We start from the raw sequence: 27,270 nt of genomic DNA, 5'->3' as shown, positions 1-27,270 counted from the left end.
AGGCAGAGCAATCTTAAGTGGTGCTGGGGAGGAGCAGAGCAGCAGATCCACTGCCACATCCCAAGGCCTGCCTGCTCATGGAAGGCATGGAGCAGTTGTTCCTTTTTGCTGTGCTAGCTCTAGGCTGGTTTAGCGGAGGGTCCAAGAATGTGATATGTGGAGCTTTGGATCCAGTGGGTCAAACACCACCAATACTAGTCTTCCCATTTTCTTGAAATGCCTAATTTTGAGGTTTTGCCTGCTGCTGGCAGCAGGAAGAAGTGCTGGCAGTAGATTCCCACTCTCCTGGGTGAAGCTTGTAGCCTCCATCACAATGGGACCAGAGTACTTATAGGACCTCCTCCAGCATGATCCTGCCTAATCTGATATCTACTGGAGAGGCTATTTTTTGTGTGTTCCACCTTTATTTGAGGTACATATGGTGGAAATGTTGGGGAGAGCATTCACTGTGGTCATATCTGAGTTGGGGCACTTCCTGCCCCAGGATTTCTGGCTGTGCCCTTACTGCCTTTCCATAGCTGCCTTAAAAGCTTTTTGTTTAGGCAGGTGTTTGATGAATTAAAAATAACTGCCTAACTACTTTTCGATTGTTTTATCTCCTGCTGTCCTTTTTAAATTATTTGCTATTAATTATGTGATATTATTTTTAAATTGTTCGATGTTTGACTTTAAAGCACATAAGCTGCTTTGGCAGTATAATTTCTGTGAAAACAATTAGTGTAATTAATTTTTAAAAATTTAAATTACTACCATAGGAACAATGTTTAAAGAAACATAAAACACACTTTTTTGTATTTATTAAAATACAGCCTTATTGTAATTACCTACAGGTTGTGTTGTAACGCACTGGCAAAGAAAGGTTGTAAGAGGTAGCATATGACATTTTAAAATATATTTGCTGTTTTCTTAGAATATTTTTAAAAGTTTGTGTATGATATTTAAATTATTTTTACCTTGCCTTATAACAATAACAGTTAACTAATAAAAGCTGATCTTTCGTAGGAAAATGTTATGCAGTATATTTCTTTAAAATATTATTTGGCCAGATGAAATGAATATTTATGACACTGAAACTAATCTGTTCTTAATTTTTGTGTTAAAAAGAGTCTTATGCCTTCGTTGGCCCCCCTCCTTTTTTATTGTATTGTGTTCAATGTGAAGACCTAATCCCAAAGCACTGTCCTTCTGATGTAAAATCTGAATGCTTGTGTGGACACAACAGCTGTCTCCTCACCATGTGGCATCTTCTATTTACTGTAGAGATGAGTTTTGGCCCGGTGTTTCAGTAATATTGGACAAACATGGTTTTAAGTGGTGGAGGATTATGCTTACATAATCCTTCATCTGACACTGGCTCTGGAGTAGTGCAAGGAGAATAAATTCACAGTGTTCCACTCTTCTAGCTGCTTATCGCAATTGAGTCATAGGGGGCTAACTATTGTGAAGCTATGAATTCAGCAAGCCTTTAAAAAAAAAGCACCAAAATAAAAGGCTCTTTCAGGATTGTGGAGGGCTAATTTTTAAAATTATAAAATAAATGATAAACATCCTTATTTTTTTATTTCAAGAACCTGAATATTTTTGGATAATAAATGGTTAGAATAACATACAGATTGTTGTTGGAATGTAAAGATACACCCACATTCAAATATGCAAAGTTCAGTGGCTCACTTGAGAATGATTTCTATAGATTCTTTTAAAGGTGCTTCACTGTTACTCCTAGCAACGTAGGAAGCTACCGTAGTTATGAGTCAGACCATTAGTCTATCTATCCTTGGTTCAGTATTGTCTAAGCTGACTGGCAGCAGCTCTCTCAGCTGTACCTGGAGATGGCGGGGATTGAACCTGCCTTCACAGCAGATGCTCTGCCACTGAGCTATGGCTCTTCCCTATACTCCTATTATAGGAGTTGTGGACATTTGTTATGTCACTGCAGTCATAACTAAATTGTTTCTAGAAAGGCTTTACTTACATTTGTAATGGCATTCTGATAAACACGTTCCCTTCTACCACAGAGGTTGGTGCTTTAACATGTGTTTTTAATCCCCCCCTCCTGGTTAATATATGATCTTGTGGCCTAATTCATTCACAGCGCACGTAAACTGACTGACTAGCTGGAAGTCTGTTTAGCTATGTTGGCATAAATGGAAGTGATTTCACTTAACTAGAGATGCAAACTTTTGGGGAAGTTTTGAAGGTATGGTAGAAACTTTTCTCTTGGAAACACAGAAACTCATAGTTGAAGCAGCAGTCTTTGTGGTATCGGTATCAATATTGGTTTATAGCCTCTAGGGCTCAGAAATAATAGATACGTTAGGCCTGGGCACTATATCTTCCAGATAGTAAAGGAATTCATGTTTGTAAGGAAGCAACTGAGGAAGTTTAATGTTTTGGGTATGTGTGTATTTTATTTAGAAGTCTGTCTCACTGCATCTAAAGGGTATGGGAAAAGTTGCAGTCTCTCTCCTTCATTTTATCTCTTCTTCTCCACAATCCTTTGAGAAACATTGGGAGGGGAGGGATTGAACTGCCCAAGGTCATAAGCCGAACGTTATGGCAGAGAATGACTTTTATCTAAAATGTCGTGGGCACAGCCCATAAGGCTGTTATTGTGCACAGGGCTTTTTTTTGGAAGGGTGGGTGGAGGACTCTCCTTACAGTGCCCTCTCATATACCCAAAAATTTACTCCTGGGGTTGTATCCCACAATGGCACTATTGAGACCCATGGACAATAATGGATGTGATTAACATAGGTCCACTAATTTCATGGAAAGCTGCCTTACACTGAGTCAGACCGTTGGTCCATCTAGCTCTGTGCTGCCTATACCGACTGGCAGTGGCTCTCCAGGATTTCAGGTGAGGTTCTCTCCCAGCCCTACCTGGAGATGGCAGGGATTGACATTGGCCCTTCCGCATGCAAGGCAGATGCTATGGCCCTTCATGGCTCTGCTCTGAGTAGTTGGATACAACCCCCCTCTGTAGATCAGGGGACCCTCTGAAGCAGCAACTTACACACTGCGATATTCAACAGCTGGGTGGAAAAATAGGTGGTGTTCCAAAATATATGGAGAAGTACTTTAGGCAGAGATGGGGAACCTGTGACCTTCCAGATGATGATGGGCTGCAGCTCCCATCTTCCCTGACCATTGGCCATGGTGCCTAGGGCTGATGGCAGTTGTCGTGTCTGGAGAGCCACTGGTTCCCTATCGCTCTTCAGACATTCATCTGGCAGGGGTGTAGTTGTCTGGGGTATCGGGGGATCTTAGACCCCTTATTTGGGGGGGGACCAGGGTCCCAGTAGGGTCCCTATGTTTCCAGCGTCCTATGAGCCAATCAGCATGAAAGGGGAGTGTGTTAGCCACTGAGAAGAGTCTTCTAACATGCTTCCTTGTCCTTTCGTGCTGATTGGAGCCAACAAGAGTGAAAGGAGTTGATTCTACCACTGAGAAGGCTCTTCTTAGCAGCTAACTCTCCCTTTTTATGCTTATCGGTTCCTAGGGATGTCTGTTGTTGTGGGCATTAACAAGGATCTCAATCTCAAACCAACAGCAAAAAAGGGGGGAAGGGTGTGGCTGTGACTAACATGAAGGGATCCTGCACTTCTGAATTTGCCACTACACTACTCTCATCTGGACCTTGGATGCTAGCCTTTGATAGTACCACCAGACTTTATTTTTAACTGTGTGGATGTGCTTGTCTCTCTTCATACTAAAAACCAGTGTAATGAATAACTATGCCTAGTTTTGACTTGGAAAGACAAATCTAACAAAACCAAAAATTCTTGTTTGATCAGTATGTGTACCAAGAATCCAAAATGGGGAATGCTTCATTCCATGTGCTCTTTTGAATGCAGTTAGTTTTAAGTAATGATGGATATTTATTTATTAGTATTAGGAAACTAGACTGAAAAGCAGGTGTTGCTGTCGCATTAAATTTTGTATATGTGAAAGAGAATTTGTGGAATACTTCTATTTCCTATTCTGTTCCTTTTCCCTTCCTCCAATTTCAAATTGTTTAAAAGCTTTGCAGACTTTCACTTTATTAGACCTAATTTTGGATATGTGGTAAGTAGTACAAGAGCCATATTGAAAGTTATTAATGGAAAAACAGTTGCCCACATTCTTTTAATTTTATGCAGACTTTCATAAGGCTTGCATAGAAATGCAGATCTCCATTTGAAGAAACATTGAATAGCAACAAGCCCTTAACATACTTTCTGTAAACCATTCTCCCCAGGTAGTGGTATGGGTCAAGATCCAAAGAACCACATGCCTAGCTCAAGAATTTCAGTGTCTCCTTTTCTGACATCCAAACCTTATAGCAGCTTCACAAATCTGTTCTGGTATCAGTGCAAATTGCTACTTGAAGCAGTGGGATATTCAGAAGCCCACCAGGCACACAATAAGCCGCTGCACACAAGTGAAAGGAATTTTTGGATCCTAGCCAATAGCATGTGATACTATAATACTTTGGGTAATCCATTTTACATTAAATATCTATAAGTGCTTCTTTACAGGGGAGCATGGTGCAACTTAATCATTTATTGTGGAAGGCTTTATTACTACCACTGGAAATCCATTCTCTCCCCTTTCTTGAGCTAAAGCACTGGCACTTACTTGCTGCACCACTCTTGCACATGTGTGTGTGCATGCGTGTTTTCTTCCTCTCCAGAAAAAAGCATGTCCTTATTGAAATATATGTACGTACGGATGTGTGTGTCCCCACCTAGACATGCACCCTGCAGCCTGTACTGAATTATTCTGGTTGTACAAAAAGACATGCAGATATGATTTTCAGAATTTGATGAAGAGCGGCACACACAGACACAAACGGGGATGATTGATAAAATCCTTCCCACTATTGGCTATTATTTACTGTCTCTTAAGCAGCAGGCTGTATATTTATGCCAATTTATCTGCTTCAGGGAGCATTCTTGATAGCAGGACAAAGTGAATAAAAGTAGTTTGCTTTGCAAATGAATGCAAATGGCAGAGCCTTTGGGAAGCCCTTTAAACAGGGGCAAGGCACACTGATTATGAGTGAAGCTGCCATTTGGACATTGTGAAAAGAGCACGCTTGAGCCATTGATTGGGGGAGACAGTAAAAAGTCAGGAAGGGCCCCGTTTAAGCTTGTGGTGGAGCAGGCGGACGTCAGTGTGGTTGGAGCACAGTGGGAGAATGACAGGCAGGATTAGTGTCAGGCAGAAGCCTTGCCGTAGCTGTGGAGATGGTCTCTGGGGTCATTCACCTCTGACTGTTGTTCTGTGCTGATGGCTCTGTAATGCAAACTGCTTGATGCCTGCCTGTTCATTATCGGAAATGGTGATTAGGGGAGGTATTTGTCATAAAGGGCTCTTTTTAGAAATAAATAAAAATGGGAAGCTGTTGCTTACTACCCATGCCAGTGCAGAGGAAGCCTGGTGCAGATGGCTTTTCTGATGAGAGAAAGGGGAAGCTGGAAACAGCTGCTTACATGTGAATGCTAAGGGCTCTCTATACAGAATCGCTGCTCTTTTGCTTTGTGGGGTCTTTGGTTTTGATTTGCCGTAAAAAGCAGAAATTGGAGTTTGTGTTTGCAGTGAGGGGTGTGTGTGTCATGTATTGGCTTCTCTGGAAATAGCTACTCCATCCCGTCAGGTGTGTGCCATGCTCAGGAACTCTTCAGTCCAGGTATTTCTAACAGATTAAACATTGCTTCCATTATTCCTTTCCTTTCTGAGATAAAACTCAGCTGATTTGTAGTATTAAATCCTGGGTCTTTCCTAAATTCAGTTCCCTCGGGGAAAGGATTTCATGCATTGTTTAGTAACGTTTATACCTTAAAGCATGTGGCACTGGAATGTTCTATTGCTTAACATGTTGAGTTTTGTAGAATTGGTGTGTGCATGTGTGCTCCCTCTGTCCAAATTACTGTAAACAGATAAACTTGACCTGCCAGTTATATGTGCATATCTAATGTAATATATGTCTGTTTATAGCAAATTGGATCTCCCATTATGTCATGCAACAAGACAGAGGTTATAAACACATTGTGCTGGTAGTTAATATCCTTTATGTGATTTCTTTGCATAAGTCTTGTGCTTTTTTCTTTTTTTTTGGCCAGCAAACAACCCTCCTAGTGTAATGTATTTTCTTCAAATGTTTTACAGGCACTGGAATGGACGGAAGAGGACCTTAGCCAACTGACAAGAAGTATGGTCAAGTTCCCAGGGGGAACGCCTGGTCGATGGGAAAAGATTGCTCACGAGTTGGGTCGATCAGTGGCAGATGTGAGTTCACTCAAATTTGCATTGTTCGGACAAACCAGAACAAGATTGGCAGCGTAGAAGTCAGACATAGATGGGGTCCAACGTTGTCTTTTGAGAGAGGCTACAATCCTTTTAGGACCTGGAAGTGAACCATTAACTAACTAAGCAAGAAGCAGATGTCAGCTGGTCCCCCTGCTCCACAATTAACAGCTGTAACTGATCAGCTATATAGGGATTCTGGTGCTTAGAGACTCAAGCTACTGTAACCTGATAACAGAAAAACAATGCCAGTTTTAGTCTTTGTAGTAAACCCTCTTAGCTGGAAGAGAACATTTGTGAGACGTAAGTAAAGATAATATTTCTAGTTAGGCCAACCCCCACCACCAATACTGATCAGCTAATAGTGTTTAGACAGGTGGTATCCATTAATTAAACTTGGGATCCCCTCTCCCCATAAAATAATGGACCTACACCCTAATGTAGAATAGGGTGATGTGTAAAATGACTAATTTGCTCCCTTATAGGGGTAACCAGTCACTGTTTCTTTGAAAACTGGACTTAAGGAGTTGTGGTTCTTGAACCCTGCCCTGAGAGAGAAGAAACTGAATTTTGTCAGGTGCCCCGAGGTCAAAGGCATCAGAGGATTGCATGAAAATTAAGTAAAACCTTGTCCATGGATATTTGGACACATCTGGGCATTAAGGACATCACCCCATTCCTGTGAGAGAAGCTCCCCCCCATACCCACTTTGTGTTACATTGATCACTGTCCCACCAGGGAGTATGTTTTTGAAGGAGGTACCTCTTCAGAGCAGAAGGAAAGAATGATAGTATATCTGGAGTGGAGAAAACTCACTTTTAAAACAAGAATAATATAATTTGCGATGACAAGAGCCTTGAGCATTTGATGTTGTAGCACAGACTTCTTTGTTGGCAATGCCCGAAACCCTGACTGCAGTCTGTGGGGAGAAGACTGTTACCTGTGACGTTCATCCAGATCTGACATTGCTGGTCAGGGATTGTACACTCAAGCTAGTGGTGCAGCATGGTAGTGGATTGTATCCAAGGAGTGATAGCTCATGCCTCCCTTTTCTTTTCCACTAATAGGTGATTCACACACAACCCCCTAGTTGTGTTTATTTCTGCCTGGCTCTCCCCCCCCCCTTTGTTATCATAGTCTGCACCTTGACTGGCAATATAAATAGATTAGTCCATTGCCACCCACGCTCATACTGGGATTTTGCTCCTCAATAGGTATGTAACATCTTGTCCAAAGCTACTGATGGGCAATCCTGGGTTTATGGTGAACCTTGTCACAGGATCAGATGCAGGCTAGCAAAAGGTTGTCCTGGTTAGAAAAGAACCTAAAGTGGGTTATTCAGTTCAGAGTGTTTGAATTAATTTAATCAAACCCTTGCTTGCATTATTGCAATCCCACTGTGTAACTTCTGCTCATTTTAAAACAGAAGAAAAACTGACAAGTTTAAAAATGAGCAGAAGTAGTTCTCCATAAATTTTGTTTCTAAATAAATGTGTATCTGCCGTTTCCAAGGTAAAAGCAGAGAGCATTCTTGTGTATATAGCACAACTGCTTATTTCATAGAATCATAGAATAGTACAGAAAGGGGCCTATAAGGCCATCTAGCCCAACCCACTGCTCAGTATTTTTATTTGCAAGTTAATTTTGGGGTTCTGCATATTCCACATATCTTTGGACAGGAAGTTCAAATTATTTTGAACAAAGAGACAAACCAGCCCTGGGATATGGTTGGAAGGCACATGAGGCCAGTGGAATTAAGCAAGTCTGCTCAGTACCTGAATGGGGGATGGTGTGGGAACCATTTCAGTGCTTTGCAAAAGTAATCAGATCCCTGAGAAATGCCCTCATATTACTGAATTACAAATGTTACATTGTAATTTTGTTCTGTATGATATTTTATTTTGAAACACTGAAAGTCAAAATCAATTATTGTAGGGTGACACTGGTGTTATGATGGGAAATGTTTGTAAGAAACAAAAAAACCCTAAAACACATTGCTTGCATAAGTATTCAACCCCTGTGCCTTACCATTCGCCTGCATCTGTGACCCATTAAAGTTGTTGTCATATTGTCAGGATAAAACCCCCATTGTTAAAGGGTCATTGGTCAGGCTGTGGATCTGAAGGAAAATGAAGACCAAAGAGCATTCAACAGAAGTGAGAGGTAATGTAATACAAATGCATAGATTAGGAAAAGGGTACAAACTAATATCCAAGTGTTTGGATATCCCAGTGAGCACAGTTGGATCAATAATCAGGAAGTGGAAGCTGCCTCACACTACCCAGGCACTGCCAAGAAAAGGCTGTTCCTCAAAACTCAGTGCTCAAACAAGGAGACTTGTGAGAGAAGCCACAGAGAGGCCAACAATCACTGTGAAGGAGCTACAGTGTTCAGTGGCTGGGAGTGGAGTAATGGTGCACCAGTCAACCATATCAAGAGCTCTGCATAACACTGGCCTGTATGGGAGGGTGGCAAGAAAGAAGCTGTTGCTCAAAAAGTACCATCTGAAAGCACACCTGGAGTTTGCCAGAAAGCATGAGAATACCCCAGCTGCCATGTGGGAAAAGGTTTTGTGGTCAGATGAGACCAAGATAGAGCTTTTTGGCCAAAATTCAAAGTGCTATGTGTGGCGCAAACCTAACACTGCCCATGCCTCGGGGCACACCATCCCTACAGTGAAGTATGGTGGTGGCAGCATCATGCTGTTGGGGTGCTTCTCATCAGCAGGGACTGGGCATCTTATTAAAATTGACAGAGGAATGGATGGAGCAAAAGACAGGGAAATTCTGTAAGAGAACCTGCTTCAGTCCACTAAAAAACTGACGCTTGGGAGGAAATCCACTTTTCAGCAGGACAATGATCCCAAGCACAAGGCCAAAGCAGCATTGGAGTGGCTCAAGAACAAAAAGGTGAATGTCCTACAGTGGCCCAGTCAAAGTCCTGATCTCAATCCCATTGAGAATCTGTAATGCGCTCTGAAAATTGCAGTCCCCAAGCGACGTCCAACCAACCTGAAAGACCTGGAGCGAATCTGCCAAGAAGAATGGGCCAGAATCCCTCCAACACTGTGTGCAAATATGGTACCAGAAGACTTAAAGCTGTTATTGCAGTGAAAGGTGGTTTTACCAAATGTTAATGTGTGAGGGTTGAATACTTATGCAAGCAACATGTTTCAGTTTTTTATGTTTCTTACAAACATTTCCCACCATAAAATCAATGTCACCTTACAATAATTGATTTTGAGTTTCAGTGTTTCAAAATAAAATATACAGAACGAAATTACAATGTACTGTTTGTAATTCCGTAATAAGAGAACATTGCTCAGGGGTCTGATTACTTTTGCAAGGCACTGTATATGCTGCCTTTAGTTCCATAATGAAAGCAAGGTGGAACGTAAATATAACAAAAAGTTATAAAATGCAACCAGCCAACCAAAGCTTGTGATCCGTAGTGCTGTACATCTGCTGTGCACATAGAGCACTTATACAGGCTCTCCCTTCCAGTTGCAGCCAGTGATGTGGATTTTCTGGAAAATTTTGAATTGGGAAATTTCCAGCTGCCTTAAGTCTGTGGTGATTTAATTTAGCATGCTTCTTTGACTTGTATTTAGCCAACAAAAGTAAACAAAATATGCCATGTTAATTTTACATGCTATATAAATATCTGAATAGCTTTTCCCCCTCAAAAACCAAAAGAGTTAGACTTCAAACACTTGATTATGATGAAAATTCAATAAATTGTCCTTGGTGTAATTTAAATGTTGCATTTTAAAAAAAAATAAAGTTTTACTTTGAAATTTTTATTGAAATGCTTGTAAATATTTCAAGACTTAACACTTTTACTTCCTTTGCATTATTTAGATTTTAAGAAAAACAGGAAGGTGCTGGAAACTGTTTAACATACAGATTTAAGCATGCCCAAAGAGCTGTACATATAAAGAGATGTGCTTCCTAAGGATAGGCAGCTAGGAAAAAGTGAATTAAAATTTTTAAATTTTGATAAGTTGCTCAATTTGACTTTCATTATGTTCATTCATTAATGTTTCCAATTTAATTTTATGAAACAATACATTCCTAAAAAAATGGGAAAGTGCCTACCTTAGAAAATTTTCTAACAGACAAAAATTCCACTGCACATCACTGGTGGCAACCCCCTGGAAAGCCACCCCTGAAGGTTGGGAGACCTTTCTGAGCAGCGTTTGATGAACCAAGATATGCTTCCCCTTGAAGGGAAAGTCAGCAAGTACCCTGTACGTTGGTGAAAATGCTTTTCATGCACAAAGAAGACTTTGTGCCTCTAGTCTGAGTCTTTTTAAAGCAAAATTACGCAACACTGGTAAATATATCCCCCTTTTTGCATTATTATGAGCAGAAGAATTGAGGTGGGAGTCTTGGTCATCTTAAAAATTTTGTTAACCATTTTTGTTCTGATTTTTTGAAATGTTGACATAGGAGTTACATGTGTGTGTCTGAGTGAGCTGCTGGTCATAGAATGAAATGATTTAAAGGGAGCATTTCTGGCTTTTGTCAGCTGTCAGACTGTGGCTGTTAGTTAAACTTGCATCTCACTTCTCCAAGAGCATTCCTAGCTAAACCCATATAGATGGGGACAGGAGTTTAAGGGTGGGAAAGGTGCCTTTTTAGATATTCATACTTGAATTCTTGTGTGATTTCACTTGTTAACTTCTGCTGTTGTCAAACAAAATAATTCTTTTGTCCTGAAAGCTTTTTGCTATGTGCTCTTTGGATCATCTAAAGATTTGCATGGATGTTACCAAAATGAGAATAATTTGGGTTCCTGCTTCTTTTGCTACAGACCCACAAAGACAATATTGCATTTGGGACTTGAATTCCTCCCTTCCCCCAAAGAGGGAACTACCAGGAATGTCACATCTTCTTGAGATCTGCCTGAGAGGAATTCAACGGGGATGTGAAGGCACCTTTATTATCCCCTCCCTATTTTTGTTTCACAGGTGCCTTTCTTGGCCATATCTTGCATGGGCTCTGGATCTTGGGTGTTCCTTTCTTGTCCCAAGGGCAGATGGGACATTTTGTGCCAGTCCTGAGATGCTCCTGTTGGCTAGAAGCACACAGAGCAATAGGATCAAAAAAGGGACTAGAGAATGGGAGCACAGAGGGAAGGGGATGTGTAGAGATAAGGTTTCTTCCTGGACAATGTCAAGAAAGAGTTGACATTGGCTGGGAGGTACGTTCCCAGGCCCGTTTTAGAAGGTCTCTCTCACTATATACTGAGATATTGGCCTAATTCTCATAAACAGCAGATGAGGAGGTAAATTTGTTTCTTGACTGTACCACTCCAGTGTGATTGAATGCCCCAACCATGAAAAAAGAGAGAGAAGCAAACAGTGATACAATCCTGAACCTAGAGAGCTAGCGTATCAGGGAGAAGAGTTGTAGCCTAGCTTTCTCCATAACATGCTAGTTTTCTCAGTGGAAGAAGATTCAACTCTGGGAGGTCCTGCCTACAGTCTGAAGTGGAAACAGTCGTGCAACATGTTTGCCACCCCTGCCCACTAATAGTGAGAAGTGTTTTTTATTTTATTCCATTTAGGAATTACCTCCCATAAAATATCTTGAAGCAATTTCACAATAAAAGCATCAGCAATAAAAACAATTACACAATTTCATATATAAAAACACAATTAGTAAAAACAACTAAAACACTATCATATGTAAAAACAATTAAATACACTGTTATATGTAAAACAGTTTTGAATCCAAGACAGATTGGGATAAAGTTCTTCACTTAAAAGGCTTGTTGAAAAAGGAACGTTTTCAATAGATGTTAAGACAATAGAGATAGTTCCTGTCCGATATGTACTGGGAGGGAGTTTCTCAGGGTAGATGCCGCCATGCTAAAAGTATGCCATAGAGAGGCTCCAACAGATAAAGAAAGGTAGACTACCGCAGCCTTGTGAGGGTGACTGTTAAGTTTCTGACCAGAAAGTGTATGTCATAATGGCTGAATTCCATCAGCAAGTAGAACAGATTAGGATTTTTCTCTCTCCCCAGAGGAAAAGCTTCAAGATAGCGGTGCAGTCCTTGCTTCCCTCCCTCCATGTAGTCCATGCTCAGCCTTGTAGTCTGTCCGGCAGTTTTATGCCACTAAGCAAGCTAAGTTTAAAAATTACACTTAAATGACACAACTTATTTTAGTGTCTCATGGACTCTGAAAGCATTGCTTGTTGGAACACAAACTGGTTAGAATGGCTTAATTCTCTCTGAAGATCCTTTAGACAAATGACTGCGCTAGTCTAGTCCTGCATTTATGCACTCGTTGGCCATGTGCGCATCAAAGATAGTCCATGATACAATCTAGATTTTCAAGGAGCAGCTGTCAGATGTGTCCAAAGCAGCTAGCCTTGTGGCAGACAGGTAAGCACATAGTCAGAGTTCACCCTTTCTTTCCAGGGATAATACAAATTGGGTGGCTGGGGTGTGCCTGTGTATTTTGAAGTGTAATATACGGGAACATTGAGAACTGCCTTATAGCAAGTCAGACCTTTGGTCCATCTAGTACAGTATTACCAACACTGACTGACAGATTTTCAGAGAGGGATCTCTTCCAGGTCTACCTGGAGATGCTGGGGACTGAATCTTTTGCATGCAAAGCATGTGCTCTACAACTGAGCTACAGCCCATCCTTACAATACAAAAACACCTATACTTTTTTATCTAACTTACGTATGAGAACTGTTATAAGAACATAAGAACTGCCTTACTGCATCAGAACCAGAGTTCATTGAATTCAGGTATTTTTTTCTCCCATCAGTGGCCAGCCTGATGACTTTGGGAAGCTTCTAGGCAGATCATAATGGTAATAGACATCCCCCTAAAGTGTTTATCTCTACAGCCGCTGGTAATCAGTGATCTACTGCACCTGAATATTTAATTTTATTTCTTTGAAATAACTGCTATCCTATTTGATAGCCCTGAGAGGCTCTCCAAGCAGCTTTACCAAAGATCCACAAAATCGCACTCAAATCTAGTACAGGAAGAGAAGTCACATGGCGTCTGTATGGAACCAGGGTTTCTCAGGCAATCTGTCATAACATTCAGCAGCTCCCACAAAAAGCCCCTGAGGCACAGCAGCGGAGCTGAGCCCACTACATCTTGCTCAGCCCATGACGGAAGCAGTCTTCTCTTGCTAGAAGTTGGCACCTGCCAGGCAACAGCTTGGTCTGAGGAAGTATGGAAGCTCATTTAGCTGTCATTTGGCAGTCATGGCTGTCTTTTGGGCATGACAGCTAAATCCTACATGCTAATGATTTTAACATTTTTTTAAAAAAACCCTTTTTAAGCTGTGGGAAGATAGGAAGCTGCCATACACCAAGTCAGACCATTAGCATCTAGCTGTCCTGACTAGCAGCAGCTCTTCATGGTTTGAGACTGGGAATATCTCCCAGTCCTACCTGGAGATACCAGGGATTGAACCAGGGACCTTTTGCATTCAAAGCAGATGCTCTGCTACTGAGCTTCGGCCCTTCTTCACTGTCAAGTATCGCAGGGCCAGTCTATAAATAGCATATATCATAATAAAACTCTTCTGGACTGTACCATCTCCTACTGTAGGTGGAGGGGTTGGTAGGAGAAGTCTTGTGTCTGAATACTATAGGAAAAATCTTGTTCTATAGAAGTGAATTCCACAAGTTAATTATTGTATGAAGAATTTTCCCCCCTGAACCTTTCCTGATTCATTGCACAGGTTCAGCGTAGATGTGGAGAGAGAAATTATTTCCTCTGCCACTTTTTCAAGCTAGTTTTTGACTTGGTTAGATTGGTTAATTTTTTTGAGTTGGTTAAAATATTTTAATTTTAAGAACTCAACCAGTTGTTCAAGCTCCTGAAAGAGTGTTTTACTCTGAAACACATTGAGAATAATAAAGAATTTTTCATCTGTGAGTGCTGGAGCCTGTTCTTTTTCTTTTGTTCATTTAAGGTGCTCTCTTTCCCCTTGTCTTGCTTTCCTAACCCACCTGTCAATTTATATGTATTTTAAAAATGGCATCCTGCCTAATTGTCAGTAATAAGATTATGCTTTTTAGTAGTTTTGCAGTGCCATGGTAAGTATGACTGTGGGGTGGAAATAATCATTTAACCCCTTTATCAGGACCTCCTAAGTTCTGCTGAGATCTACTCAACTCACAACTCATCGTGTCAGTTTGATTGTGAGAAATAGTCTTAAGAATCCAAACATTTGAAATGATGGTTTAATATCTAAGCCATTTCAGTTCTCTCTTCAAAACAAAACCAGACCAAAAACAAAAATCCTCTCAAACCAATCAGTATAATGAGATCACATTTTTATTTGTAAGTGAAAAGATAATGCAGCATTTATTAAATTACTTTTCCTAGTTTGGGCTTGTGGTATTAATTAGATTTGTTTTTGTCAAGCGCTTAGATTATGAAAGGGAAGCTGCCTTCAGTTCTCTTTAAGCAGAGTTCCTGCTAGCTGACCTGGTTACCTGTACCAGCACCCCATGCCTGCCTCCACACATCTGTTCTTTGACCCATTTTCCTCTTGTTGGAGTTTCAGCTCTCACTTTTGCCCTCTTACTACTTGAAGAAATAATTGGACATTCTTCTTCCCCCGACTTCCTAACACACACATACAGTTTTGAAGGGTGAGCTCCACCTGGTTTGATTAACAAGTGGCCCACTTGTTTCAGGCTTAGTCAGTGAGTGCAGAGTGAGCTCCCTGACAATTGGCCATATGTGCTGGGGCTGATGGGAGTTGGAGTCCATCAACATCTGGATGGCCGCAGGAGTGGGGTAGAGCAAGGGGGAGTGCAGAGCTTTCATCAAAGCTCAGTGTGTTTTACAAGTTGAACCTATGCAGTTGGGAGCAAGCTCCACTGATGCTCCATCTGTACTATACATTTAAAGGAGTACTATACCACTTTAAACAGTCATAGCTTCTCATAAAGAATCCTTGGAACTATAGTTTAAGGGTGCTGAGAGTTATTAGGTGACTCCCTATTCCCCACACAGGCCAAGGATTATGGACATTGTAGTCCAGCAATATTTGGAGGATCACAGATTTCTCATCCCTGATTTAAATAATCTTAAGTATGTGACTAAATACTCTTGTACTGGGTTTTCTGAATGCTGCTTGTTCTCCAAAAATTCTAAATCAAATGGAAGCTGGAGACAAGAAATCATACTGAAGTTTTGAAAGGAACGTCAGAAGTCTTGAACAATGATCCTTGGTATATACTGAGATCCAGGGGGCTGCTTTGTAGTTTTTTATCTTCCTTGTCCCAATGGCAGCTGTTTCCCCTGAAAAGCCTCCCATGAAGATGGGGGGGGGTAGTCTGAAGCATGGGGACTGCTGCCAAAAGTTAGTCCCCCACCCTGGCCCATGCACTTGTGAAAGGTGCATCAGGCTCCTGGCTGTTATTTTAAAACGTTTTAAAAGGGAGTTAAAATTGTGAAAAGAATCTGGCATGTAAAGCAGACACTTAAGTGGTTGTTTTAATGTGGTTATTTCACTGCAGGTTTTGGAACTTACAGCAAAGAGCTCTGTGATTCCATCCTCATGAAATAATATCATTTGCTTGGCTAAGAGGATGTAAATTGACTCTGTTTGCCTCTGCAGCCACTAATCTCTTGTATTCAGGTTGCAATAGCAGATTGATGGGGGATTTGCTGCCTGCATGGAAAAAGCCCAGGTAGGCAGCAAAACAACAATAGACAGGTGGATAGATATGAGCACACTTTTTCTGATTAGTGTGGTGCCTGGCAGTGTGAGGTAAAGGGAGTGCATCCCATATGTCAAAGAGAAGATAGGGAAATGATTAACTACCACTGGGCTGTCTAAATCTGAGCTCATGAGTAGAAACACACTGCCTTTTAAATTCTGTTGTTAGCATGAGGTGTAAACAACTCCAGATCTGTCTTAAACATTGTTAGATTGCTATTAGTACTATTTGAGAGTTGGGAAATTCTCTAGACAAGCACTCCACAAATGTTGGTTTTATATATTCTGTCATTAAATAACAGTTTGAGTATCTACTTTTTAAAGAGCTCTGATGAGCATGTCACTTTGCTTGCAAATTATGATGCTGTCCCGTTTTTAGAGAGCAAATTTAGGGGCATCATCTGGGCTGTTGTGACAGGAATTGGAGAGCTCATAGGAAAAGCCTTCCTACTCTTTCCTTCTATTGGAGCTGGAGCCCTCTGGCATATAAAGCAAACAAGTGTGGTATAATGGTTTAACTGACTTGCAACATTGATATCCCATTCTTCCTCCAGGCAGCTCAGGGCAGTGTACACGGTTCCCCTGCTCTTCTCATTTTACCATCACAAGCAAAACTGAACCAAGCTTACAGTCCTATACAAAAATCCACTCCCAAACACATACACTCACTGACTTTTTTTTCATTTCAGCAGTATAATTTGGTGGTGGTGATGGTGAGCTAATTTTGTTGCTACCATTGTTAAAAAAATTGGGAGACAGAAATCCTCACTGATCTACTTCAAATCACCCAGAGATCTGCCAGTAGATTCTGATCTACCTTCTGCTTATCTCTGCACAATACCATGCTGGCTCTATCTTGTATTGAAATTGAACAGGGGAGGCCCAGGTTTGGATCCCACCACATCGACAACCATCATTGAGTGACTTTGGGTCAGTAGCACTCAGACTAACCACACAGGGTGGTGGTTGGTATAAAATGTGGCAACTTGGGTATGTAACTCTGAGCAACTTAGAAATGTGGGGAAATATAGGCTAGGAAAAGGGAAGGATGATGGAGAAAGAAGGCTGGAGCAGGGTGAGGACAAAGGAAGTTGCTGCCATCAGACAGGTAGAAAGGTTTCATTTCTGCTGGGCCCAGACTCCTAGCCTTCATTTTTTTAAAAAGCAAGTTTCTAGGTGCTCTAGGTAGGAAATGGATGGTTCATGCCTAGGAACTTTTTGAAGGGTGATTTTCCTTCCTGCAGACATTAGAAAGGAAAGTAAGAGTCAAGCATCCCATCAGTCCCTGTGTGATATGGGGCAACTTGCTTATTTGACATGAAAGAAGGTAACTAATGGATCATGCTTGGGATTAATTCCATTCCATATTCTTACAGGTTGTAGATTATTTCTTATTTGGCTGTAAACACCTGGGGAAAACTCACTGCAACTGCAGATCTAGTATGTGGTAACGGAGAAGAGGGAAAAGGGCCAAAGCAGTTATAGGAATTACTGGAACAACCTTTCTCAACCAGTGCCATCCAGCTGTTTTGGACTGCAACTCCCATCAGCTCCAGTCAGTGTGGTAGTCCAAAACATCTAGAGGGCAGCAGGCTGGAGGGATCAAAAATGAAGTGACAAGTGTTTTAACACCACCATATAAAGTCTGTTCTGCATTTAAGTTTAAAATAGACCCAGATAATTTTTTGTTGCAATCAGCTGAACAAGAGGTGTAGTGTACATCCCATCCCGTGATCTTTTCCTGTCTGCACTCATCTTAAGGGAAGATCTAGGGCTTTTTGGTAGAGCACAAGCTTTGCATGCAGATCTCAGATTGAAACTCTGGCACTTCCAGACAGGGACTGATGTGAGTAGTAATCCATCAACATCTGGAGGGACCAAGTTGGCTACCCCTGAACTGTAGTCAATACTGAGCTAAAGGTAAAGGTGTCCCCGCACTTATAGTGCGAGTCGTTTCCGAATTTTAGGGTGACGTCTTGCGACGTTTACTAGGCAGACCATGTATATGGGGTGGGATTGCCAGTTCCTTCCCCGGCCTTTCTTTACCCCCCCAGCACAGGCCGGGTACTTATTTTACCAACCACGGATGGATGGAAGGCTGAGTGGATCTTGACCCCTTTTACCGGAGATTCGACTTCCTCCCGTTGGAATCGAACTCTAGCCGTGAGCAGAGCTTCGGCTGCATTACCGCTGCTTACCACTCTGCGCCACAGAGGATCTTTAATACTGAGCTAGGTAGACCAAATGCCTGACCCAGTATAAGGTAGCTTCCTATGTTCATTTTTTCCCCCACCCCTTCAGACTTGTGCCTCATTTGACAAGGTGCAGGGATGTATAATTGCTGCAGAACAGGTGATGGCAAAAAGACAGCTCGTAGGCTGGGTCCAGTCCCCAAAGCAACTACTTGGCTTTGACCAGAAAATAAGGAAAGGTGGCCTGACCAAATCTTATCCAAGGAATGTGTGTGCGTATATGTGAATATGAATTGCTCAACTTCACTTGTAAGACGTACACCAGAGTCTGTGTATATTTAATAAAATATTTACTGTATTGCTATGTCATGCATATTCTAGAAAGGCCAAGGGCGGCTTCTAATCTGCCTCTGATAATGTAGAAATTGATCATGTTAGGTCTACTGTAGTGGTTTGGGTTTCAGCTGGGAGGATTGAAGGGCCATTGCTCAGTGGCAGAGCATCTGTTTTGCGTGCACAAGAGCCCAAGTTCAACCCCCGGCATCTCTGGGTAGGGCTGGGAGAGACACTGTCAGAAACCATGGAGAGCCACTGCCATTCATTGTGGGCAACGCTGAGCTAGATGGACCGATGATCTGACTCCCGGTGTCTTTTTCTGCTGGTGGGGGGGAGCAGCCTTCATGCTTGGGAAAGCACCTCTTTTAGGTTACAGGGTCAGCTTGTAAATTTATTTATTATTTATTTAAAATATTTCTATCCCGCCCTTCTACCCTACAACAGGGCACTTGGGCCGCTACAATAAAATAGCACACACACATAATAAAATACACAATAAAAACACAAACATTACAGTAAATTAAAATGCATAAAATACATTAAAATACATAAAATGCATTATGCATACACACATACAAACATACATACATGTATATATGTGCATACACATATGAGAGAGTAAGAATAAAAGAACTTAAAAGATAAAAGTAAAAGATAATTTTTTTAAACAGTGTCAGGCTGACCCATTGGTCCCAACCAAAGGCTCTCTGGAACAAAATAGTTTTTACAAGTTTCTGGAAAACCATCAGGGAGGGAGCAAAGTGGGCTTCTTAGGGCAGAGAATTCCAAAGTCTGGGAGCCACAATTGAAAAGGCTCTCTCCCGCATGCCTGTCAAACTAACTTTGTTCATTCCAGGCATGCAGAGGAGACCAGAGGCAGATGATCTTAAATGCAGGGTAGGAACATATGGATGTAAGCGGTCCCTTAAGTACACTGGTTCAAAGCCGTTTAGGGCTTTCAGGGTCAAAACCAGCACTTTGAATTGGGCTCGGAAACAAATTGGGACCCAGTGGAGTCAATAAAGCACAGGGGTGATATGCTCCCTGCGCCGTGCTCCAGTTAACATTCTGGCTGCTGCATTTTGGACCAACTGTAGTTTCTGAATTGTTTTCAAAGGCAGCCCCATGTAGAGTGCGTTACAGTAATCAAGCCTTAATGTCACCAATGCATGTGTCACTGTGGCCAAGTCAGCTGCTTCCAGGAATGGACGCAGCTGGTAGACCAGTTTGAGTTGGCCAAAAGCACTCCTGGCTACTGCAGCCACCTGATATTCCAGCAGCAGGGCAGGATCCAGAAGAATTCCCAAACTGTAGACCTGCTCTTTCAAGGGGAGTGCAACCCCATCCAGAACAGATTGCAATACTATCCCTGGGGCAGTTTTTTCCTTGGCCAGCAACACTTCCTTCTTGTCTGGATTAAGTTTCAGTTTGCTAGCCCACACCCAGCCCTTCACAGCCTCCAGGACCCGGTTTAGGATGGGCACTCCCATCCTGCCATCAGAGGGAAGGGAGAGATAAGAGTTGAGTGTCATCAGCATATTGATGACATTGATTCCAAATCTCTGGATGACCTCTCCCAGCAGTTTCATATAAATGTTAAAGAGCATGGGAGACAGACTAGAACCCTGCGGTACCCCATAGGCCAATGGCCAGGGGGTCGAGCAGTAATCTCACAGCACCACTTTCTGGGTCCTGTCCATCAGTGCCTCCTAGACCCATCTCAGCAAGATGGCTCAGAAGGATACCATCATCAATGCTATCAAAGGCCGCCGAGAGGTCCAGCAGCACCAACAGGGATGCATTCTCTGTGTCTGATACTTGGCGTAGGTCATCAAGCAGGGCAACCAGGGCAGTCTCTGTCCCATGACCAGGCCTGAAGCCTGATTGAAAAGGGTCTTGATAATCCGATTCATCCAGGAAAACTTGGAGTTGAGCCGCCACCACCCTCTCAATCACCTTGCCAAGAAAGGGGGGATTAGAGACTGGCAAGTAGTTATTAAGATCTGCAGGATCTAATGAAGGCTTTGTTAACAAAGGTCTAATCACAGTCTCCTTCAACAGTGTTGGCATAGAGCCTTCCTTTAGGGAGGTGTTAATCAGATATGTCAACCAACCAGCCACTCCCAATCTGGCGGATTTAATTAGCCAGGATGGGCAAGGATTAAGTGAGCAGGTAGCGGCCCTCATTTCTCCCAGAATCCTATCCACATCCTCAGGCTTTACAAGCTGAAAAGTATCCATGGAAATGGCACCAAAGAAAGTGTCTCTTCTCTCCTCACCTCCATGACACACAGCTGGGTCTCAGCAGAGCTGGTCTTCAGTCTCCCCATCAATAATTTAAAGCAGAGTTCTTACCTTCCCGCTCCTTCTCTGTCCCCATTTAATGGTACTGGGAAAGCCTTGGTTAGTTGTTTTTTTAAAAGCTTAGTCTATCTGTTAAAAGGCATGCCATATGATAAACATATCTCCTTGCTGATGGCAAAGGACAACTCTCTGTGAATGCTGCAAAGCTCTGGTGCCCAACTTGGCCCTTCAGAGTTACTCCCCGGAATTGAAAGAGACAGCAACTGGGCTACTGAGTTATTCAGCTCCTATATAATAGCTTTTGCCTTTAGCTGCCATTTTAGGCAGGTCAGAAGTGCGTGTAACCAGAGCACAGTTCACCTGGACATGAAAGAGAAGGTCCTTGACCCTGCTTTTTCTGAGAACCAGAGTGAGTGCCTTCCTTTTTCATAGTATACAAACTCAGGGCTCTCAAATGAAGCCGAATGTTAGAAGGTTCAGGACAGACAAAAGTGTGCACTTCTTCAAGCAGCACATAGTCAAACTATGGAACTTGCTCCCATAAGATGTAGTGATGGTCCCCAACTTGGAGGGCTTCAAAAGAGAATCAGACCTCCACTGTATACAGTTGCTGGGAGTCAAAAGTGGAGTAAGTATTGTTGTAGTTGGGTCCTGCTCACAGGCTTCCCCCAGCATCTGGTTGGCTGCTGTGACAACAAGATGCTGGACTAAATGGGCCTTTGTCCTGATCCAGCAGGGCTCTTATGTTCTTAATCATGGAACCTGATCTTTCATGTGAGCAGCCCTAGTCTGAATTTCTGGTGAGTGTGCCTCTGTTCTGGGCAAGGTCTGTAGGGATGAGGAGCCTACAGAACTACCAGCCAGACCACAAAAACACAGAAGCATAGAAGTAAAGATGCTGCTCTGAGGGGCAGAGCTTTGTTTTATGTCCTCTCAACTATGTGTGACAAACCCAACTGTTTTCAGAGAGGTTTTGATCTTGGTTCAATCCTCCAAATCTTTAGCAGCTACTAGGTGAACCTCCTTGATATAAAACTACTAGGTGAACCAATCTGCACAATAATAGTTTCTGGGGGTTGTAGACAATGTTAGCTCTGCTCAGAATAGACCTGTTTAAATTAATGGACATGTCTGTAACTTAGGTCCATTAATTTCAGTTGGTTTACTTTGAGGAGATACAACCCTAGCTCTACAGGACAATGATCTAGTGTGACACAAGATGATCTCTCAGTCTCTGAAGTATAGGGCTTATTCTAACACTTTGCAAAAAAAAACCCACCCTTCTCTCATACTCTTGGGTTCTGGAAACAATGACCATGGAACTGGAAAGAGTCCTCAGGAACAGGAGTGTGCTCTCCCCAAAGGACAAAGATCTACCAACTGTAATGTATTGGCTATTGCTCATCTATTGGACTCTGGGGCAATCCAGTCTATTATTTATTTTATTATTATTTATTAATTAAATTTCTATCTGGCCCTTCCTCCCAGAAGAAGCCCAAGGTGTTTAACAACAACTCTAAAACCACTCTAAAACTTCTTAAAAGACTTTTAAAACATTAAAACAAAACATTTTTAAAAACAAAGCATTTAAAAACATCTTTTTAAAAAAAGCTTTACAAAATCTTAAAAAGCAGTTCCAACACAGATGCAGACTGGGATAAGGTCTCTGCTTAAAAGGCTAGTTGAAAGAGGAAGGACTTCAGTAGGTGCCAAAATGATAACGGAGATGGTGCCTGTCTTAATATTGTTGTGAGTTTGGGGGTTGGAATGGATGATCCCTGTGAGTCCCCTTCCAGCCTCTGAAGAGGGGCTGGCTCTGCTGGCCAGATGAGTTTCTTTTGTTAAGCTAATAGAGTGGCCAGTTTGATACTGGGTCTTTCAGGTGCCCAGCAACTGGTGAATGGGCCAGGAAGATCCTTTTGTCATTGAAACGCTTCAGGAGAGCCTTCCCCCCCCTCCTGGTGGCTAGCGGAGGTTTGTGCTTTGAGTGTGTTTAGAGTTGTCTGAGAATGCCTGGGAACTGGTGGCAGGCAGAGAGGCTGGCTCTCTGCACTATGGCTTTAGGATGCCTTTAGGATGGAAAAGCTGGATATTGGACTGCTGATGCCTTGAACCCCTCTATCCTAAGCTCTGGTTGGAATGTGTGTAAATAAATAATCCATATTTCATAAAGACACCAGAGTCTCCGCTGACCTTCTTCCCAAGGAAACCAAGCCCAGGGTGAGCGCAAGGACCCCTGGAATCTCACCACTCAGAGATTGGGGAGGCATGCAACAATATTTAAGGGGAGGGAATTCCAAAGGGTAGGTGCCACTTACACGAAAGATCCACTTCCTAAGTTTTGTGGAATGGACCTCCTGATAAGATGATATCTGCAGGAGGCCTTCACCTGCAGAGCACAGTCATCGACTGAATATATAAGGGGTAAAACGATCTTTCAAGCATCCAGGTCCCAAGCTGTATAGGGCTTTGCACGTCAAAATCAGAACCCTGAACTTGGCCCAGTAGTTAATGGACACTGAGACAAGGGTCACTATGGGATATACTCAGATTTTCAATTAAGTAATGGTGGATAACAACTAGAAAAGATGGACATGCTGAATAGGGTTGGAGATTTGCTGCCAGTCTCTGGCAATAGTTCTGGTCCAGATGCATTATGGGTAGTCACTGAATTCTTTGTCTTGATCAATTTCCTAGACATTTTTTTAAACAATACTTTATATCAGTTAAATGCTTTCCCTTCCTTCCTAACCAGGTCACCATGAAAACCAAGCAGATTAAAGAGTCAGTTACGTGTGCTCCAGGTATGTTTCCAGTACCTGTATGGTTTGCTTCTGACAGTTAGAGCTTAACTACTCTGTCAAGGGATGTTGGTGTACATTCAAGCTGAAGAGTGTCTTGCTGCATCAGATTGTAGTTCAGCCTTCTTTCTAGCAAACAGCAGATACTAGGCGAACCTCCACAAATTAGCCTGGGCTCACTGTTTGCATTGTGCCCATCCCTTCAGTGGCTGATTCCTTAAGCTGGTGCCCAGTCTTCCCCTCAACAAATATATTGGAGGACAGGAATACATGCTCGAGCTATAATGTAATGGCCAAACAGGGTCCCAGCTTGTCCCACCAGCCTCACAGTACAGAGGAATGGCAATACATTCTGCCCCCATCCTTCATCCCTGCAATAACCTGGGAGCTAAGGCTGCTTTGTATTCGTGACCAGCATTAGGAAGAATCCAGTGGATGTTCATCTCCAGCCCTAAAGTTAGATCAATATATTTGCCGATGCAATACTTCCTTCACAGGTTTGAGAAGCTCAGGGGAAAGCAGCTGCCTTCAGATCTAGGAAGCACTGCTGAAAATGTAGGATGGATATGTGTCAGTGTCGTACCTGATTACACCTTCCTAGGGGCACAGAGAGGAGAGTGGTGGAAACTAGAAGTAGGTGCTACAGCCACTGCCAGCTATATGAAAGCTAATACAGGCAGCAAAGGATTTGTATGCATATATGCTCTTATTAAGTGGAAAATATGAGGCTCTACCTTGAGTGGTCAGCGTGCAAGGGACACAGAATATCTAATAATCTGTTCCAGAAAGCCCAATTTCTATTAAGGGTGCTATTGATAAGCAGTGGAGGCACTGCAATTCATTCATATCAAACAAATTAAGGCTGAACACAAGTAATGCTTGGCAGAATGCATGTTAACAAAAGAACCAGAATACAATGAAAGATGTTTTAGCATCATACCTAATTAATACTTTTGGATTGCTTAATTCAGGTATGACTATTACAGAAACAAAGAAACAGGTAAAAGCAGAAGCCCAAATCCATTGTTTTCTTCACCTCTTATTTAAAAATCCACATATCAGATTTTTCAGGGCCTTTTTATTTGATGATAACTATTAGAGGGGTTGATTCAAGAACAATTTAAGGGTAACAACTGCAGAAAAACAATACTGTAGGGTCAGTTTCTCTTCCCCCCCAAAGCAAATCACACTGAAAATGATGCTGTTTCCAACAGGTATTGTGAGGCTGTCAGAGCTGAAAATGTTGGCCCAAAACTCAAGATCCAACAAGCCCAGTGTTAACTTGTCAGATCATATAATCACTCAGCGAGAAAAAGATGAGGAGGACCTGGAGGAAGAAGCAACAAAGTACAGTTGCGCCCTGGAACCAATAGATATGGCAACAGCAGATCAACAAGAGACTGTGTTGACTGAAGCCAGACACCGCAAGAGGAAAACAATACCAAAGGCCCCTGAAATGACTCTCGCCATGTTGAAAAAGAGAGCAGAGGACAAGTGTAGGGGGAAGCGTCAGAAGGACTTTGACACTGCAGAACAAGAGGAATATACTGATGCCAGAAAAAAAGAGAGATGTCACAGTTCAGAAGACTTGTGGACTCAGAATCAGCAAAAACTTTTGGAACTAGCCTTACAGCAGTATCCAAAGGGAACAGTGGAACGCTGGGATAAGATTGCAAAATATGTTCCAGGGAAAACTAAGGTAGAGTTTTGTGTAAGATTAAAGCACTCTCGCATTGGATATTGATCACTAGTCAAAAAATGAAGTGAATGTTTTTTTTTAAGCAAAATTTTTAACCCTAGCAAAGTTTTAGGAAGTGACCTCGTATGAGAGTTATCCTTTCTAGGGGATTTTGAGTGCCAAAGCAAAGCCTAGAGGAAAGTACTTTGGAATTTTAAACAGGGCTTCTTCCCTGCATTTGTGACTAGGCGGTAACCTGCCTTTCTCTGTTTCCACTGTTACCATCACCCATTTCTGTGAATGAAGAATGGAAAGCTAATTTAATTAATATCTCTTAATATTCAATAGGGTATTAAATATTCCATTTAGATTAGACCCTTTTAAAACTGCCTATTAGATGAAAGTAGTTTACTTTGCAATGCAGAAAGCATAGAGAGCGCATGAAATTTATACATCTGAGAAGCACTGGCAGGGTCCCTGTTTCGTCATGTAATTTGTCCATAGGTAGGTTCTAAAAGGGGTCAGTGTTGCAAGAAGAGCTAGAGGTGAAGTGCTTGAACAGTGGGGTGCCGCCTCCTTGATTATGCCAAAGTTCAACCTGATGGAGGAGGGAATGCACTTCAGCTTTCAGCAAATGTCACTGAGAACCAGGCGTGGAATATGACTAATCATTCTCGCATGTAGTTCCTATTTTCAAGGTAGGGCTATTTGAGGTCTGCATTGGTTTTGTATAGCATTGCTTCTAAACTGGCATTGTAGTGAAATGAACATATTGGGACCCCAGATTAATTTCTGGCATTGTGTTCTGGTCAGGAATATGCCACGTCAGAAAAATACTAAACAGTTGCTGCCTGTAGATACACAGAAACAGAGGAAGTCCTGTCGGTCCATTAGAAACATTTCAAAATCTACTGGCATGAATACTTTTTATTAGGGCTGACCAAAATGCTTGCTCGCTGTTGTCTAACATTTCAAGGTATAGATTGATTGTGGATTTTGAAATTATTTTAGCTGGGTATAGATTTTTGCATGTTTTGACAGCCCACAGAAATGTAGAGAGAACAACTGGTGTGGATGTGTTGGTTGGTGTATGCAGTAAGTCCGTAGTCGTCTCCAGAATTGTAGCTGCTGGGAAAAGTGGAGTTGCAATCCCTGAGATGGCTACTGGATCACCTTCTATGCCAACTTGTTCATGTATTTTACCATAGAATTGTATACATTCATGTACACATTTACATGGAGAAATTCCTTAACAAACTAAGGAATTTAGGAAATTTCCCACATGTTGCTTTTCAATAAAATGCAATGTAGTTTACCCCTTTGATTTGTTAGTAGAGTTTTTTTAACAAAAGTAAAAATATCCTTTAATCTTTCATCCTCAATTTTTCATCTCTCTGTCTGTGTGCAGGACGAATGTATGACTAGATACAAGTTGCTGGTTGAACTCGTACAAAAGAAAAAAATGACAAAAAGCTGAAAGAACATTCTCAAGAACTTTGCTTACCAGAATGGAGATATTAAGCCACATATGCAGTAACTTGTATTTTTGTACCTCAGTATTTCAGTATGTCATGTGCCTTAGTAAAAAATAAAAATCAATAAATTTTATGCCTTTCTTTAAAACTTGTCTTAAGATCAGTGCATTTTTGCACAATAACATTTGTGTGTGTTGGGATTATATTTTTTAAATAGTAATGTCATATACATATCAGTACAAAATAGCAACAAGGCCCTAATCCGATGACGCCAAGGGTGCATCTGTAGTTTACCCATAGTTTTAGCAAACTCCCCTTTGTTTCTATGTTTAGCTGTGCTTTCCTTTAGTGGGGGAGGCACATGCAGCTGAGTTAGTACGAATAGATGACAGACAAGACAGACAGACAGATAGATTAGATAAGATACACACACATATAGTTTTGGCACAACATTCATCTTCCTCTAGTAGGACTTC

At 41.8% G+C, this 27,270-nt stretch overlaps 1 protein-coding gene across 2 annotated transcripts in view; it reads left to right on the top strand.

The window, feature by feature from the left end:
• The window catches only part of DNAJC1 (DnaJ heat shock protein family (Hsp40) member C1), a 112,108-nt gene extending 85,185 nt beyond the window's left edge, over positions 1-26,923 (top strand). For both annotated transcript variants that reach the window (XM_061587136.1, XM_061587137.1), the window contains exons 9-12: positions 6,151-6,270; positions 23,596-23,644; positions 24,856-25,340; positions 26,728-26,923. In XM_061587136.1, coding sequence (XP_061443120.1) covers positions 6,151-6,270; positions 23,596-23,644; positions 24,856-25,340; positions 26,728-26,796 — 723 coding nt within the window. In that variant the 3' untranslated portion in view covers positions 26,797-26,923. The remainder of the gene's footprint in view (positions 1-6,150; positions 6,271-23,595; positions 23,645-24,855; positions 25,341-26,727) is intronic.
• The last annotated feature ends 347 nt before the right edge of the window (positions 26,924-27,270 follow it).

The sequence above is a fragment of the Rhineura floridana genome, chromosome 10, assembly GCF_030035675.1.
Source record: "Rhineura floridana isolate rRhiFlo1 chromosome 10, rRhiFlo1.hap2, whole genome shotgun sequence".
Taxonomy (NCBI): Eukaryota; Metazoa; Chordata; class Lepidosauria; order Squamata; family Rhineuridae; genus Rhineura; species Rhineura floridana.
The sequence above is the reverse complement of the archived record's forward strand: the minus strand, read 5'-3'. Positions and strand labels throughout refer to the sequence as shown.